This window comes from Gekko japonicus, unplaced genomic scaffold (genome assembly GCF_001447785.1).
Source record: "Gekko japonicus isolate JY-2015 unplaced genomic scaffold, Gekko_japonicus_V1.1 scaffold52, whole genome shotgun sequence".
Classification (NCBI taxonomy): domain Eukaryota; kingdom Metazoa; phylum Chordata; class Lepidosauria; order Squamata; family Gekkonidae; genus Gekko; species Gekko japonicus.
This window is the reverse complement of record NW_015168653.1, coordinates 697,553-716,567: the sequence shown is the minus strand read 5'-3', so window position 1 is coordinate 716,567 and position 19,015 is coordinate 697,553. Positions and strand designations below refer to the sequence as shown.

Below are 19,015 nucleotides of genomic sequence, written 5' to 3'. Positions count from 1 at the left end.
TTCAACCCCATTATATCCTATGGACCATTGAAGTCAATGGCAAAAATATAGGGTATATTCTTGGGGCTGGAGGGGAGGGGGCTTGAGGGAGAGACTCCAAACTCGCAGGGTAGCTGCTGGAGCCTCTCCCCAAGATACCAACCAAGTTTCAAGAGCATTGGACCAGGGGGTCCAAACAGGGTGCTCCTATCCCCTCCATTGTTCTCTATGGTGGGAAAAAAGTTACTTTTTCCCCACCATAGAGAAGAATGGAGGGGATAGGGCAACCTGTTTGGGGCCCCATTGAATTGGACCCCCTGGTCCAATGTTCTTCAAATTTGGTCGGTATCTTGGAGAGAGGCTCCAGCAGCTACCCTGCGAGTTTGGAGCCTCTCCCTCAAGCCCCCTCCCCTCCAGCCCCCAGAATATACCCTATGTTTTCACCATTGACTTCAATGGCCCATAGGATATAATGGGGCCGAATTGCCGACGAAATTCGGCGGCAATTCGGCGGCAAGCCAATTCAGATCAGAGATTCTGAATTGGCCTGCAGCAGTCCGAAAGGGGTCAGAATGGGCCATTTTCGGGGATGCATTCGGTTTGGATGAACCAAATGCACATCTCTACTTCCGAGATCTGATGAGATCGGGCTTGCCTGGGCTATCCATGCATTGTCTTTTTTGAAAGGCCAAATATGTCTTCCTCAAACTCTGCCCACTTATGTGGAGCATCCTCTGCAAGCCTCTGTGCCTGATATGCAATTCTCCCTCTCATTCCTGTGCTGCCAGATGCCTCCCTGAGCCTTTTTGTAATGCTGCCTGCTGCCTGTGGCTGCCAAATTCCTTCTTCTGTGCACTGGGAAAATAAGAGTTTTAACTGCCTGCATGGCCCTGGCTAGACCGATCTCAGCAAATTTCGGAAGCTAAGCAGGGTTGACCTCGGCTAGTATTTGGATGGGAAGTCCAGGGTTGTTACACAGAGGCAGACAGTGGCAACCACCTCTGAATGTCTCTTTCCTTGAAAACCCCATTGGGTCCCCATAAGTCTCCTGCAACTTGACAGCACTTTCCATCACTACCAAGATTGGCATCTGCCTGGATAACTTTGGCGAGGTGTTCAGTCCCTGCAAATTTGAGTCAAATTGGTTGGGAAACAAATTAGTTGAATTGTGGCCAGAATTTTTTCTTTGGAAACCTGTGGAGATAAAAACAAGTTAATGTACAAATGTTGGAAATGAAAAAATAAAATGACCCCTGAAACTTCAGCTTCTCTGTAAATTTTGTTTTTGGGTACAAAGAGCCTGAACTCCGTGTGCAAGAATTGCATGCACTGGGGAAATTGCCAAGGCTGCAACAAAAAGATTTCCAGATGGAAAGACTGTGGTTGCTGGAAACTTTAGAAGGCTTATTTTAAATACTTTTTAAGGCAGTTGGAGAAAGTAGCAGAGCCATCCTTTCCAACTTTATGGGAAATTTACTAACCATTAATTAAAACGTATGTTAGGTACGTTTCTCTAATTTCTGTAGCTTGGCTGTGTATTGTCCCTAATTAGTGTTTCAGTTTGAGGCTGGTGAGTAGTAATTTTATTGGTTTCATCCCCAGGCTTTTCCAGATGATCTGTCACTTTTCTCCAGCCCTCAAACTTTGATGTCTATTAGCGGACTTGTAACTAGCCATCTAGGGTTTCCTTCCTTTTCTTAAGATCCAAGCTTTAATGATTCTAATGATGCTCTTTCCAAATTTAACTTTAGAACCAGGAGAGTCTGCAGATGTCTTTGTTTTTTTGCCGTTATTTTAAATGGTGTCTCTCTTCTGCTTCTTGTAATATATCTTTTTTGTGTGTGTGTGTGTGTGGGAGTAAGATAGCTGGACGATCCATTCACTTGCAGTTCCTTCAGTGTCCAGAAAGATCTGTGCCTACTATCATGGCCAAAGACTGCATTTAGCGTTCTTTTTAACTTTCTGCATTGTTTGTAAAGGAAGCCTTCTTAAAGCATCCTGTAGATTGGGCAGTCTCACAACTCAGTTTTCCGTGATAAGGTCTTAGCCTTGTGCTTCATCTGTCAAAGTACAGAGGGGTTGTTGTGGACACTAGTTCATTTGGTAGGAACATTGGGTTGGATGCCAAGAATGAGTAGGGCTGTAAATGTGGAGCAGTTCTTTCCTGCCTTCACCTTCCTAGTACAGTTCCATGCACTTCCTGCACCATAGCCCACACCTTTTCAGCCTTCTCTGAAAAACTGTTGTACAACCCTTGGGAAAGGCGTGGGGCACAGTGTGGGAGAGTTACAACTGTAGGATGAAACAGAAATTGTGCCCGTGTTCTTGCTCGAATGTTGCACTCGAACCAGGGCTTATAAGGACGAGAAAAAACCTTATTTTGGTGGGAACCTAATGGTAAAATCTGTGGTTTCGCTCCACTTGACCTCTCTAAGAGACCGTGAGAATGGAGAACATGGAGGCTTAAATGTTACTGTGCTTCCCTGGTTCTGAAACAGGGTTCTAGGCTTTATCTTTACTGCACTTCTAGACTCTTCCCTTTTCTTTATGGCTAAAATAAGTATTATCATTTCATGTTAGAATGGCAAGTAACTGAATACAAAGTAAGTGCTAACCAACAACGCCAGTGGCATACTGCTGATACCCCTCCAATAGTTAGCCTGAGATAATTCTTGAGCTTATGTCTCGCCTTTCCTTTGTCTTGATATGGAAAGACTTATCGATATGAAAGACTTATTGTGGCTGCTGGCAGAGTTCAGGAAATAATCCAATCCATGCTTTGGAGTTTGCTTTCAATGAATTTACTGTGACAGTATTTTGCAAAAAGACAATAACTGACTGCTGTCCATTCATGCAACAGAGAGGCCTTCAGAGCACAAGCACTAGCACATGCTACCACACAGCACACAGAGAGAAACGACAAGAGGAGAGGTAGCTGAACTACAAGAGAAAACCCCAAACACTAGATAATACACCACAGCTCCCCCTAGGGTACCAGTGGACTAAACCACTCCTTCAGCAATATTTATAGTAACTAAACTCTTAGCAGTCTGTTGCTTCTCCAACAGTAGCAAAGTGCACAGGGTTCTTGTGGATTCTAGTGGGACTGAGCACCATTGTATTGAGGTTTTGTGTGCCTAGGCTTGCAGATTTAAAATTCTCACATATTCTTGGGCTCCTCATTTTATAGACCTGTAGCCCTTAAGATGGAAGAAAGTTGGGACCAGATACACAGGGTGAAATCAGTCCCATCTCTGTCTCTGTCTCTCTCTCAGCTTGTGAAAGGTGGCAGCAGGGCACAATAGGAGGTCTAAGGTATGGGATAACATAATCTCAGACAAAATTGCAACTCAACTTTCCTTATATGGAACACATACCTTTATTTCCGCATTTACTGAAAAATGGTTTGTGTTTTTTGAATATATAAATAATGAACAGTCCCAAAGTTTCAAGTTGCCAAAAAATATATATTGATTACGTGTTTTATTGATAGTTCTTTATGGTTATTATAATTTTATAAATTGTAAGTGTATCGGTCTGCATGAAGTTTATCAAATTGAATTTTTTGTAAAGTTTTTTGTTTAATGTTATATTTGTATTGTTATATAATTAATACAATTTTTATATATAAAAAAGAAAGGTGGCAGCAGTTGGTCAGCTAAATATTTGACTTAGAATGGTTGCTCACCCATAGTCTACCTGCCCCAAGCAACCACCTGAGTGGAAAACTGCAAGCTTTATTCTCAGAAAGAAAACTGTACAGCACTCAGACATTATACTCTAAGAGGGCTGCAGCCATATCTATATGTGACTTGGAGTTTGCTTTCAATGAATTTACTGTGACAGTATTTTGCAAAAAGACAATAACTGACTGCTGTCCATTCATGCAACAGAGAGGCCTTCAGAGCACAAGCACTAGCACATGATAACACACAGAACACAGAGAGAAACGACAAGAGGAGAGGTAGCTGAACTACAAGAGAAAACCCCAAACACTAGATAATACACCACAGCTCCCCCTAGGGTACCAGTGGACTAAACCACTCCTTCAGCAATATTTATAGTAACTAAACTCTTAGCAGTCTGTTGCTTCTCCAACAGTAGCAAAGTGCACAGGGTTCTTGTGGATTCTAGTGGGACTGAGCACCATTGTATTGAGGTTTTGTGTGCCTAGGCTTGCAGATTTTAAATTCTCACATATTCTTGGGCTCCTCATTTTAAAGAGCTGTAGCCCTTAAGATGGAAGAAAGTTGGGACCAGATACACAGGGTGAAATCAGTCCCATCTCTGTCTCTGTCTCTCTCTCAGCTTGTGAAAGGTGGCAGCAGGGCACAATAGGAGGTCTAAGGTATGGGATAACATAATCTCAGACAAAATTGCAACTCAACTTTCCTTATATGGAACACATACCTTTATTTCCGCATTTACTGAAAAATGGTTTGTGTTTTTTGAATATATAAATAATGAACAGTCCCAAAGTTTCAAGTTGCCAAAAAATATATATTGATTACGTGTTTTATTGATAGTTCTTTATGGTTATTATAATTTTATAAATTGTAAGTGTATCGGTCTGCATGAGGTTTATCAAATTGAATTTTCTGCATGAAGTTTATCAAATTGAATTTTTTGTAAAGTTTTTTGTTTAATGTTATATTTGTATTGTTATATAATTAATACAATTTTTATATATAAAAAAGAAAGGTGGCAGCAGTTGGTCAGCTAAATATTTGACTTAGAATGGTTGCTCACCCATAGTCTACCTGCCCCAAGCAACCACCTGAGTGGAAAACTGCAAGCTTTATCTCAGAAAGAAAACTGTACAGCACTCAGACATTATACTCTAAGAGGGCTGCAGCCATATCTATATGTGACTTTCAGTGTTGCTCACTTCTGTTGCTCTAAACAATGAGCTTTCTGCCTTTTCCTCTCTTTCCAGTTCACGTTCCCCTCTCAGACTTTTCCTTTTGGCCTCCTTTACCAGTCTTCCTTTCTTGTGTCCTCTTCTTCCCTGGCTCTGCTGCCTTTCTTAAAAGCCCCTGCCTTTTTTCTCCTGTTTCCCCTTCCTTAAGCCTTTCTGCCCCAGCCTCTGTGACATCAGCACAGCTCAGCCAGTTAAAGCAGAGATTCACTCCAACAAAATTCTGTTGTGCAGTATAGACTAACACATACATGTATTCTGTGCTGTTAGGTAAATTATGACAAGGCATATGATGCTGAATGTTTACTAGTGATAAACCTAGTATTTATCTGCTGTAAATGAGGTTAATAGTTGATGTTCAGTTTAACCTGGTGATTGCAGGGCAGTAATGCTTTTGTAAATTAATGAGAATTGTGGCTAAATCTACTAACCTTCAATTAGGTCACAAGGTCTACAGAAAACCAACTCACACGTACCGTTATTTACACAAAAACTCCAATCACCACCCTTGGCAAAAAAGAGGCATAATCAAAACATTAGTAGACTGTGCAAGACGGATATATGAACCACACTTTCTCAATTACGAACTAAATCATCTAAATCACGCACTTCAAGCAAATGGCTACTCCAAGAATGAAATCAGTAGAGCGATTAAACCAAAGGTAAAACAAACAACTGAAGAAAAACAGTCTCCCAGAGGAAATGTGTTTTTGCTATATATCAAAGGAATCACTGATCAGATGGGAAAACTTATGAAAAAACACAACCTACAAACAGTATTCAGACCCTCCAGAAAAATACAACAGATGCTACGATCGGCAAAAGACAGGAGAGACCCTCTCACTTCTGCAGGAGTATACCGCATACCATGCAGTTGTGGACAGGTTTACATGGGGACCACATAGCGTAGCATTCTGACAAGAATAAAAGAACATGAAAGACACTGCAGACTTGGCCAACCTGAAAAATCAGCAGTGGCTGAACATAGCCTACCTCAAATAGAACACAGTATTTTGTTCCAAGACACTGAAAGGCTGGATAACACTTGCAATTACCATCTCAGATTACACAGGGAAGCCATTGAAATTCATAAACACAATTTCAACAGGAAAGAAGAGAGTTTAAAAATAAATAGGGCATGGTTTCCTGTCCTGAAAAACACAAAAGGCAATAGCACCACAGATAAGATCAGAATTTCAACAGCCAATCCACATACAAAAGAACCTCCTCAGGAAACAGGAAACCATCTCAGGAAATAATCCATATACAAAAGAACCTCCTCAGGAAAGCTCCTCCATTAGCATGTTCATAGCCTGGGGAACTCCTACAAGATAATGACTCAGCCCTACCCCACCTTCTGGAGTAAATATAAATTACCTGCCTACCATTTTTCTTCTCACCTTGACACAGAGAGTACTCCATCTTTCGGTGTTATACCTCTGAGGATGCCAGTCAGGTTCTACAATGCTAAGACCACGGCCACACAACCCGGAAAATCTACAGCAACTAATCCACATTCAGTTTCTATTTGCTTGTTGGAACTTCACTGAATGTGTGAACAATCTTGCTCTATGTTTACTGAAGGTTTTGGCTAGATGTCTGATCAGTGTTGAATACAATGGGATTCTTTTACATGAGCAGATTTCAATATAATTCAGTATGTATATTTACCTTTATAATTTAAATCCTGTGTTTTAATTCTGTATTATTTATGTTTTTATTCTGTACTGTTGTGTTTGTTGTTGGAAGCCGCCCTGAGCCTGCTTTGCGGGGAGGGCGGGGTATAAATTTGATTCAGTGTTTCTAATGTGATGGGGGGACATGAGGGACAAAAAATAGGAGTCTGAAGTATAACAAAGTATCATAAATGGGAGGTGCAAAGACACAAGGCAGAAAACTAAGGTGGCTCCCACATGGGGATGATTTAGCTTTCATTGCCTCTGCAAATGTAAAGGAATTCATAGTGGCCACCTCATGGGTTTTTTCTCTACCTTTTCCCCTCCCACTTGCCATTTGCCCCCCCCTTCTTGCTGCTGGCAGACCTTTTGCAAATGTTTTAAAACAGAAACCAGTAAGAGGTAGTAGTAGCTACTACCATTTTTTAAAATGGCAAAATGCTAATATCAGGGGTGGTTGACGCAAAGGGAAATGGGGGAGGACATGGCTTCAGATTTGGGAGGAGCGGTGCCAAAATCAGCACCTTCCTATCCACACATGTTCTAAATCTGTTTTGGGTATACTCATCTTGGACAGATCTTACCAAAGGAGGTCTGAAAAAATCTCGAAGCACAGCCCAGAAAAACCTGGAAGGAGGATCTCTACTGGTGATCTGACCTTGCTCCATTGTTATCAGGATTGTGCCATATTTGGAAACTGTTGCATTTCCTCTCTTGACAGCTATTAGTGGTTCATGTCTTACTGCCAAGTAGTAGGGTACAGATAGAGCAGCTGCCTTGTCTGAATGGTTTATTTGGTCTTTTTCTTGACATGCTTTTATTCCTTTTATGGTGCAAGAATTATTTGCTCCTTGTGACCAATCATTACTCCAAAAAAACAGAATTTAACATCTTAAACATAATATTGGGTAGAGGTGAGTGCTTCCTTGTCCTTTGAATGCAAACATTTCTATTATTTTCGTGCTAACCTTGATGGAGAAGATTAGCAATATATTCATGAGAAAGTTCATCCTTGAGTCTTTATAACCGGCTGTGTCTCATGCAGAGTTCTCTGATCAAGATATTAGCCAAGCAATAGTGTACCGCTTACAACCTGATCTGGTAGGAAAGTTGATTCTACACAGCCTCCATGGCAATGTTGGGAATATGGGGGAGGGGGCAATATGTCAGTGAGAGCTGGAACAAAGATGCAGTTCTGTTTTTTCCACCATCGGATTGCAAAAACTATTAGATGCAGATCTTTGAATGGAATAGTATTGATGTGGAGGGATCCCATGAGATTATGAAGTTTTGGGCAGACAACCAGTCTTCTCAGGCATCTTGTTGAAATCTGACTGTGGCAGATAGTTGGTGATATCAACAAGAGCGAGGAAGAGTAACTTATATTGATCGGTCTTTGACAGCAGCAAGAGAAAATGTGGCGAACAATGATTATACGACCTCTTGATTCCCTGACTTTGAAGCCTCAGCATATCTCAGGAGATGCTGGATCAAAATGGTGGTATCTTCTGAACCGTGGTTGCTACAAGGTATAGATAGGAACTCTCAGTCTGTCCTGATTCCCGGGTCTCCTCTGGCTGGCTCTGGTTCGGCTTTGCCAGGACTCATGTCTCAGCCTCTTGGGGGCCTCCCAGGCATTCCTGTCACCTGAGTCTCCGGCTTTTCCCACTTTCCCACCCCTCTGAGCTGACCACTCTTCGCTCTCCTCTCATTGGGGATTCTGTTGGCCCTCCCTGGATTTGGTGAGTATCCGTCTGGGGTTCCTGCTGGGTTTCCACTCTATGAGATCAGGGTTTGTTGTTTTTGCCATCAAGTCACACTCAGCTGTTTTTGTGGCTTTTGCGGGGTGTCAGGACCCGGGTCTCCAAGGTCCCAATTCCCCGCAGCTAAAACCCCACCCACAGAGCTTCCAGACTCCAGGGCCCACTCCGATGTTCTTCATTGGTGGCGGTGGCGGCTCCCAGAAGCCTGGTGGAAGAGCTCCATTTTACAGGCCCTGCTAATTACCATGCAGTGTTGAGGAGGGAGATTTCATTTTCCTTATTATATTTATTTATTATTCAACTTATACTCCGCCCTCCCCTCTACGCAGGCTATAAGTTGAATAATAAATTATAGTTTTTTTATTAAACTTCTATACCGCCCTCCCATTGGCGTCTCTTATGTTCTTATGTTCTTAAAGGAATATATTAAAAACAGTCTAGTAATATACAGAAGTCATATAAAATCATAAAACCTATATGGCTCCACAATACAATTTTTTTTAGATCCCCATTAGCAAGGGGTAAGTGAGAGGGCAACTAATCAACCAATTGCTGTTAAAAACCATTGCTGTCCTCAACCATATGCTTGGCGGAACATCTCTGCCTTGCAGGACCTGTAGAATTGTAACAAGACCTGCATGGCCCTGATGTCATTTGGCAGAGAGTTCCACCAAATTGGAGCCAGGGCCAAAAAAGCCATGGGTCTGGATGAGGACAGTCGGATGTTCTTTGGGCCAGGGACTTCCAGCAGATTTTGTTCTCCTGGGTGCAGCGCTCTCCAGGGGACATACCAAGAGAGGTGGTCCTGCAGGTACGTTTGTCCCTGACCATGTATGGCCTTTAGAGGTCAAGGCCAGAACCTTGAACCTGATGTGGGGCCTCAGAGGTCAAGGCCAGAACCTTGAACCTGACCTGGTACTCAATCTGGAGTCAGTGCAGCTGGCAAAGCACAGCTTGAATATGTGCTGTTGATGGTGTCCCCATAAGAACCTAGGCTGCTGCATTCTGGACCCGCAAGTAGCCTGCGTAGAGCTAGTTACAGTAGTCAAGCCTAGAGGTGACTGTTGTGTGGATTACTGTGGCTAGGTCAGGGCAAGACAGGTTGGGGGTCAGTTGCCTGATCTGAATATTTTATGAGGCTTTATTAGGGCCCCTACTAGGTTTTTATAGGTCTTTGAAATAAACACTCTTTTGTACACTTACTTATGTTTTTAACTTTTGGCCCTCAATAAGTTTTCTAAACTTCCTTTGGAGGTTTGTGCATAGTTGGAAAAATGCCAGTCTGGCAACATTTGGGATCTGGGTCTCCATTGATAAGGAGGTGTCCAGAAATACATCCAAGCTCTTCGCCGGCTGTGCCAGTGCTAATGGCGTTTGGTCGAGAGCTGAGAGTTGGTGCCCAAGTTCTGAATTTCCCCTACACAACCAGAGAACCTCTGTCTTTGCTGGATTCAGTCTCACACGACTCTGCTTCAACCACCTCACCACAGCCTCCAAACCCTTGGCCAGATTTCTTGGAGCGGTGTCCAGTCTTTCATGTCCATAATAAGAATTCCTGTGTACAATGAGTTGAAACATGAATTCCATTTAGATTACTGGGGTGACTACCACATTTCACTGCCATTGAGTTTATCCATTTCAGCAATTTCCAAAATTTTAATTAGCCCTTTTTAAATTGTTGGAGTAATTCAAGAAATTTTTTTCCTGTCAGTGCCTATCCATTGGAGGCTCATCTGGGGATACTCTTGGTGTTAGTATACCTCTGGCTCAGATTGTGCTGAAATGACAAAAACATAAAATACATAATGTGGATAAAAATTGTACCCAACCAAGAACCGATGCTGAAAAAAAAACCCTAAGTGTTTAATTTGTACTTTGAATAGTTTATTTCATCAAGTTAGTTAAAGCTTCAGTAACACTGTCACTAAGATGAGCATGCATAAGTAGAATTTCAGGAAAATATGAATGCCTTGTTAGTTGAGATAGTATTTTGTATTTTTTTGGGTTATGCCCTATTTTCTTTTCCTCTTGTCTTCCTCCCCCGCACATACTTTGTACAAAGGAAGTATATTGACGCAATAGACAGTGTTTATAAAGACAAAGATTTCTTTTGAAGAATTGATTAAATAAATGTTTGTAAGTGTTTTGAGAATAAATTGTGCAAATATTTTGGTTTCCGGCGGAGTTTCGTCCCAGTTTGATTGTTAACAATAAAAGCTGACTCCACAGTAGAGTATTGTATTTCATATTGGGATGATGATTCATGGAAAAAGGATGACAAAACTAAATAATTAAAATGCTTTTGCAGAGATTTCAATAATTTCCCAAAACATAGTTTTGAGGGTGTAGTAGTCTTAAAGGCACTTCAAAAAAGTAATAACAAATTGATGTCCTGAACAAATAAACTACTTTTCTCAGCGCTTTGGGTCTTGATCAGTTGTAAAATGTTAGTAGGAATGAATCACTTCCATTGAACATGGCAGAATTGTGTTCATCTCTAAATACTATGATTAAACTTGACATAGTGAAGTGTATCATGTTGGAGGCAAAGTGAACTGATCCCAGAGGTAGTTTCTAAACAGCACAATCAAATCCCCGTTTCTGGATGACGTTTATTCTTTTCTTTTCTTTCTTTTTTAAAAAAGGTGCTGATTTCAGTGATGTCATTAAAGTTGTCAGGCTGTCTTAAAATATGGTGCTGTAAACAAACTCCAAATGCACAGAGGGCTAATTATGGGTGCCATCTGTTTATTTTTACTAATTTTTTTTACAAGGCCCACTGCAAGGATATTACAATAGAGGAAAAACGTTCGCCTCCAATTAATGTACTTGAAGGAGTATATCTGTCTTGTTCAATGACCTTTCCCTGTGTCACCAAATGCATGTGCTATGACATCTTCTGATAGAGAAACCTTGTTTCACAAAGGTTCCTTCAGACATATCGCTCCAGCCTCAAAAACATTTTACATTTTTTAGTAAGAGTAGTTTATTTAAAACACACACACACAGATGGTTTAGTGCACTCATGTTATAGAACTTTTGCTGCAGAGTTCCTGAACTTGTTCCTTTTCCCCCTTTCTTTTGGAGCGCACCTTATTTCATGGTTCCTTCATGCTGATTAAGTTGCGTTTTCTTAGTTAAAATACACATGTGTATAAATCCTGTTTTAACGAGAGAGAGAGAGAGAGAGAGAGAGAGAGAGAGAGAGAGAGAGACTTGTGCGCCGGCTCTCATTCTTGGTTTCGCAGTGAATGAGGGGGATATTCCCCTGACAGCATCATCCTGAGCTGTTAGCAACTATTTGCTGAGAGCATGCAGTGATTCTACTGGTCCAGCTCAGCTATTGTGCATGCTAAGCACTACACAGATAAGTCTGGAGGGGGAAGGAAAAAAAAAACCTGAAGGATCCATCTGTTCATTTCTGCTACACTGCGCTGATGTAAGATTACGCTAATCTGGTTGCTTGTCAGGACAGGTTAGTGAAAGCAGGCGTGTGGGTGAGATTTAGGCTAGTCTGGTTCTATGGAAGAGTGTGGGCTACTCCTGTACATGCCATGTTAAATGTAGCAGAAATGGGTTGATTATCAGCTGGCTACTTTGCGGTTTCAGTTAAAATATTTTGTATTTCTAGACTAAAAGTTTAGTCTCTTAAGCTTCCCCCCCTTTTTAAAGTCCTTCCTCCAAACACTTGGAAACAAGTTAAGCCTACATTAGGGTTTAATATATACAATGTCATCAAGAGCTCGCGGTTTAATTTTGCTTTGTTTTTAATTGTGTGTGTGTATATATATATATAGCCATATGTCTTGAATTTGGGGCTTGTTCTCGTCTTTACACTCAAAAGAGTAACCATTATTGTAAATAATATCTTTTTGACTTTTCCAGTATTTTTGTTTATTGTGAAAGAATTGGAGGAGGGGTGGAGGATTTAGTTGTTTGTGTTGCCTACTGACTGACAGTTCTTGCCCTTACAGGTTGAACATCCTATCACAGAATGCATTACCGGTTTGGACCTAGTCCAAGAAATGATCCGTGTTGCTAAGGGTTACCCTCTCAGGCACAAGCAGGCTGATATTCCCATCAACGGCTGGGCCATTGAATGTCGAGTCTATGCTGAGGTAAAAACTGTTAGCAGTTGGGAGGGTGAATAGCTGTGTAAGAACCTATAAATGCCAGGTGTAAGAAAGCACCAAGATTTTTGCTTTGAGTTTCATCTGTTGCGTGTGACATAACTGACGAAGGTTTTCAAATAGCTTTTTTCACCCTGCCATTATGGAAACATTTTCAAAGTTGGAAAAAATATATGCCTTTGGAAGAAAAGTGTCCAGCAGTTATTTTTACCTGTGAGCACAGTTTCATAGTGTTTGAACAGTGGTTTTCTTATGGCCTTACCTTACCTTGGATTTGTTTGTTTGTTTAAACTGATCTGGAAATGACAAATGATTCCCATACTTCTCACTGTTCTAGATAAGATAGCCATTGGCTATTTTTAAAAAACAAACTTCTAAGTCTAACTGATGGAAGGCAAATGATTCCCATACTTCTCACTGTTTCTAGATAAGATAGTCATTGGCTATTTTTAAAAAACAAACAAACTTCTAAGTCTAACTGATGGAACTCTTGCTCTTCGGTTGAGTTCTGAAATCAAGACTTCCTCTGTATAAACTATTTTCCACTTTCATTTCAGAATAGGAATGCTGCTATGGTGGGCAGTCGTTCTCAGTTTGGTTAATACTACATTCTCCCCCCACCCTTTGGTGACTTGTAGTCCTTCTCTTCTTTGAGCTGTGTTGCCTTTCTCACCCTGGTAACATCTTTTTCTGAGTATGTATAGTGAACCTTAGCATTCATCCCACAGCTGAAATATCACAAGACTATAGTTAGAAAGCAATAACATTCAAACAATACATGAGGATTTTGCATACTGCTGGTAGTGCTGGTGTTTCTGTACCAGTTCCATAAGCAATATAGTGTCTCATAAACATTCTTCCAATAAAATTCAGTGCTTAGGATTTTTAATTGTAGTAGAATCCAGCACTTTTGCATTGAGCGCTACAAAACCTTTATGCTGTTTGTTTGTGCCTTAAATAACTTGCTTTTAGTTAGGATGTGTTCTTGGAAGCGTTGGAGCTTGAGTAAAACTCCACAACTACTTGTCTGGTTTCTTTCTTTTTTGGGGAGGGCTTTTCTTTTTTTGCTGTGTGTTTTTGTCCTCTGTTCATGCCCTTACTATTGTGTCCTCTCTTAGAAAGATTGCCCTTGGTTTAATAAAGGCACAGCAGGAAGGTTTTAGCTTTAACAAACCTTCCTTGGCTTGAATGGAAGAAGCAAATTCATATCCCCCCCAAAATAAGTCATTTTGAAAACAAAATATAGTTGGTTCAAAATTTAAAATGGAGGAAACTGCTGGCTTCCCAGTGACTTAACCTCGTTTCCTGTGCTTTGTCTTACTAAGTTAATACCATCCTTGCATTTGAATTTCATTTCAGGATCCCTACAAATCTTTTGGACTGCCATCTATTGGTAGGTTGTCTCAGTACAAAGAGCCGCTGCATGTGCCCCATGTAAGTAATTCTGATGCTTCCTTCCTCCTCATTTTCACAGATGCTAAGAAAACACAGAACTCATTGAGTTCAATAGAAGTCATAGGTGTTCAGCACCCTCTAAAACCAGTCACCTTAAAATGCTTTTGTTAAATGAAAGAAGAGGAAGTTAATTTTATTAGCTTGCCGTAATTGGAAATAAGATATATGGGCCTTGGGTTTAAAAAAGAAAAAAAACACAGACCTATTGAGCATTCTGCACATTCTTTCTAGCTTTTTTGGTACATATTATGTAAGCCTGTTTTGAGAAATATTAGCAGTTATAACTAGGAGAATCACAGGGAAAAAGAAAATGTGGGCGATGTCAGATTGCCCAGTGCTGCAAACTGCTAAATGCCCCAACGAGGAGCAGTCCTATTTGTTTAGCTTTCAAGCTTTTAAAGCCAAATGCAATTTGCTACACTTGATGAAAAGTGATTATTACACATCGCGGTGTTGTAGACTGTCCGTTTAGAGTGGTTGTTTAACAGCCAGTACAAAAAAGGACAAGGGCATCTTTTCTCTTCTGTATAATCAAGGTAGTCAAAGTAATAATAAGTGTGTATATATGGCATGGTGTCGGCATTGTGAAATGACAAGCCAATACTATCTGTGAATATGATTATTTACCATGATTGCTTGCATCGGGAAAAATGGTGAAAGATTACAGGCCAAATCCTAAATTTGGTGATGTTATTGGATATAGGATTTATTTCACTTCTTAAATTGTTTTTGCCCATATGCTTCCTAGAGAGGACCTGACCCTTTCTAGGGCTTTAAGGCTTCATGCTGTGTTCAAAGCTTAAAGCAGAAATACAAATTGTCAAGGTTTAGCAGGCACTATGTGATGTTGAATGGAAGAAGGGGGGGGAGAGCAGCTATTACCTAGAGAATGTATCTTAAGCATATTTAATGAAACCCAAATGAACTAAGAAAGAATTTTCAGTAATTACTCCAGGGGCAGGTTGAGGGTTTTCACCATGTTATAATAGCTAACAGGATGTCAAATATTTTGCCCTCACAAGTTTTTGCAATTTGCAATTTTCTAAACATGAGACCTGTTGAAAGTACAAGTGATAATGGACAAACTGTACCCCCTACAGTCTTTGTCCCACCAAATCTTTCTTCAATTAATGCTGCAGCAGGAGTTTTATGTAATAACATTTGCACTTGTGAGCCATCCAGAGAAAGAAAAAACAATTAAAATGCCTTAAATGTTCTGCTTACTGCTGTTATTTGCTTGTGCGAATGTTGCATGTCAGCTAAATGGACCACGGAATAGATAAAGTGATTGGGTACAAGAGAGTGCATACTAAGCTTTGTCTATCATTATTGCTGGGAGCAATCAAATTGATGCCAGCAGGACAGTAGATGCGTTGACAGCTGTAATTATGTATCTCCATGGTGATCACTTTTGGCCTGTCATGGAGGCCCATGAGTCCCCTCCTTTGCAAGCATTTAATCAGATTGGGCTGTCACTTGTCAGGTAGACATGGCGGGTTGGGAGTTGTGCTTAGGGGGAGAGGTGAATTGAAAATGAAGGGTGGGAGACAGAGTGTGGCCCATCATAGTACTGAAAGAAGAAATTTTAATTATGTTGGAAGCCTAAGACCAGTGGTTTTGAGGATCACATACAGAGTGGCTGGGCTGTTATCGTCCTGTGAACTCCCACCATCTTGTTAAAAATAGAGCAGCTATTTTTATTTAGCAATTGGGGTTTGCTCCCCCCCCCCCGTTTACAGTAGCGGAAATTTTTGAAATTGAGAGATTAAGGTTGTGAGAATTTTATAATTATGAGAAAACTATTCAATCCCGAAACCTGAATAATAGTGCAAGTTGTGTTTTAGCATTTTCTTTGTAAGAAATATGTGGTCAGGAAGAAGCACACTATTTTTTTTTTGTTCAGTCTTCTTATTGACATAGAAGTGTTGTCGTTTATCATAAACTTATAAAAAGATGGTTGGCTTGTGTTAGGCTGGACAGTATGTATCAGAAGGAAGGAAGGTATTAGAAATTATTTATTTCTTAGCCATTCTTTCAATACCATGCAACACAGCCTTTCTGTTGGTAGAGTTCAGCCCTAATGCTTATGAAGCAATAAGAAATAAAAGTTTAAGGAGAAGAAGCATATTTTAATCTAGAGCCTGGTTTTGCTTAGGATGGCACTGTAAATGACTGAAAGAGTTTGAATCCCAGCACCTATTGGGGCCAGTACTTCCGTCTGTGGTGCAAAATTAATTGTTTTGATTTTTTGTTTCAGCACAAATTCACTTTTTCATTCTAATTAAATGACCATCTCTCAAGTATATTAAACACTGTGGTAGATAGAGTAGATTCCATACTGACATTTGAACTGCCACCACTTTATGAACCAAGCACTAACCATACCATTCAGGCATACCTTCTTGATTTCTGATGGTCCTAAACCTTTATTTGTTGGTAAATCAAACCTTAAGATCAGGGCCAACAAGAGAGGAGGACTGGGGGGACAAAATTCGGGGGGGAGGGCAACATCAGTTCAAGGGCCCCCAGCTGGGGTTCTCTGACAGCCAACACAGTAGAGTTTAGCTTCCAAGAATGCCTTTGTTAGAGTTGCCAGCCTCCAGGTGGGGCCTGGAGATCTGCTTTTACAACTGATCTCCAGCTGACAGATATCAGTTCCCCTGGAGAAAATGGCTGTTTTGAAGGGTGGACTTATGGCATTGTACCATGCTGAGGTCCCTCCCCTCCCCAAACCCCATCCTCTCCTGGATCCATCCCCAAAGTTTCCTGGTATTTCCCAATCCAGAGCTGGCAACCCTAGCCTCTGCTCTGCCCTTTCTGCTGCCATCTCTCTCTCCCACTCTCTCTCTCTCATCCACTTACCCACCTGCGACGCAGAGCAAGAGTGAGAGATGGATGCTGGGGACTGGCTCAGTTTCTTCGGTCTGCGCCTTTCCTGCAGCTGTGTAGCCAGCCAGCCTCACACTCTGTGCGCTGGGAAGGCAGCGCGTGGTGCTCCTTCTTCCTTGTATGGTGATCTTTATGGGAGCAGCCAGTCCCTCATCCTCCTTGCATGATCTGCCCTGCAAAAAGCCCACTGTTTGCTCTGTTCCCTGTTCCATTTCCTGAGCTGCATAGAGAAGCTTCTCTAACCACAAGAACGGGATTGTCATCTGGTAAATGAGCTCCTAGCTGCAGGCAGTGGAAGAGGTGGGGTGAGGGGGGGGACTTCTCAATTATCTCATGCCCCAAAGAAGAATATGATGGAGGGGGCAGGGCTGTTGAAACTCACATTGTTGTGCCGGAGAGGCAAAAAAGTTTTCAGGGAGTTGCTCAGAATGAGCATCACAGGAAAAAGGTCAGTATCTAAAAAGCAGTGGGAGTTCCAGGTAAGGTTGCCAACTGACCAAGAAAGAGGGAACGTTTGACAAAACGGAGGAAACAGTTATTATTGGCTTGTTCCTGCAGTTCATGCTCCTGTGAGATGCACAGGAGTAGGAGCTAGTAAGAAAAAAAGTTGGCAGCCCCCTAGATCTGGGCAAGGGCAATCGCTGGGGGTTGTGGAGGGGGGCATTTGGTGCTGGTGAATGGATGGATTCGGGGGTGGGGAAATCTGGGAGAAGAGGTGGGGGTAAGGGCTTTAAGGCTGCAGTCCTCCTTTGCATATTTACATGCAAGTAAACCCCGTTGCAGTCACACTTTGAGTTAACAAGTACAGGATCCAGCTAACTGGACCAAGGATCCAGCTAACTGGACCAAGGCCTAGGAATAGGGAATATGCTTGATTTGTTTAAAAAAATCAGAAATCTTGCACTCTGATTGGGAGAGGAGGATGAGGTGCTCTCTGTCTGTTCTCTCCTCCTTTCTTTTTCTTTCTGTTTAAGGAGGCAGCAGCAGAAGGGGAAGGGAGGGGAGAACTGGAGCCAGTTGGATCTCCGTATCCAGGGTCTAGAGTTGCTTTCTAAAGTCAGTGCAGATGCGGGACTCTGATCACCTACCAGAACTTGTTCTTTGTTTCAGAAAAGAGATGTTTTTTTGGGAAAAGAAAGTGCTTGCTAAGAAACATACCTATGGGTGCCAATGGTGCCCGTGAGTTAATTAAAATCTGCTCTTTAATAATCCTGCCCATTTCCCTTTTAACGTTTCTTACCTAATGAACAATTATTTTCTATTCATGGATGGTAGCAGCAAGCTGATATTATTTGTTTTTGATCAGGGTCACATGGAGGGGGGGGCAGATGGAATTTTTGCCAGGGGTTCCATGGTGGCTCTCGGCAGCCCTGCTTAAGATCATTCTTAGGGGAATTTTGAGGGGGGGAAATGCACTAGACTGACAGTGAAATCCTAAGGAGAGGTACACTGTTTCTAAATCAATTGAAGTCAGTGGGCTTAGAACAGTGTAATGCTGTTTAGGATTGCAATGTGAACCTGGTTTACTAAAAACAGCTGCCTACTTTGGACTGACAGTGGAAATCAGAGAATAGCAAGCTTAGTTACTACTTATACTGCCCACTTCAGTGGATAGACAAACCATATTGAATATCATATTGTGCTTTTATGGTAGGAATATGCTACGTTCGCAGAACTGATTTTCAAGATTTATCCAGTACTTGCCTCAACCGAAAAACAATAGCAGGAAACAAGAGTATATAAGACATTTATGCAGGGGTCTTTTCGTAGAAAAACAGCTGCAGGAGCTCATTAGCATATGGTATGCTAATGAGCTACTAGGCTATTAGCATACTAGCTCATTAGCATATGTAACGCCCCCTGACATCACGAGAAGTGATGTCAGAAGGGGAAGCAAAAGGGGGGGGAAGGCATCTTCAAAAGCCTCCCCTTGGGGGGGGGAAGTGAAGAGAGAAGGGGTTTAAAGTTTAAACCCCTTCTCACTAGAGTTGGGCAGCAGAAGGAGGAAAGAAGGACGGAAAGAGAGCAGAGAGAAGGAATGAAGGAAGGAAATAGTGAAAGAAAAAGAAGGAAAGAAGGAAGGAAAGAGAAAGAAAAAAGGAGGGTAAGAGGAAAAGGAAAGAATGAAAGGAGGGGAAGAAAGGAAAGAAAGAAAGAGTGAGAAGGGAAGAAGGAGGGAAACAGAGAGAAGGAAAGAAGAAGGAA

At 41.5% G+C, this 19,015-nt stretch overlaps 1 protein-coding gene across 1 annotated transcript in view; it reads left to right on the top strand.

Annotated features, from left to right (window-relative positions):
• The window catches only part of PCCA (propionyl-CoA carboxylase alpha subunit), a 331,566-nt gene that overhangs the window by 131,791 nt on the left and 180,760 nt on the right, over positions 1 to 19,015 (top strand). The window contains exons 13-14 of the mRNA XM_015415102.1: positions 12,311 to 12,454; positions 13,826 to 13,900. Of these exons, the coding sequence (XP_015270588.1) occupies positions 12,311 to 12,454; positions 13,826 to 13,900 (219 nt within the window). The remainder of the gene's footprint in view (positions 1 to 12,310; positions 12,455 to 13,825; positions 13,901 to 19,015) is intronic.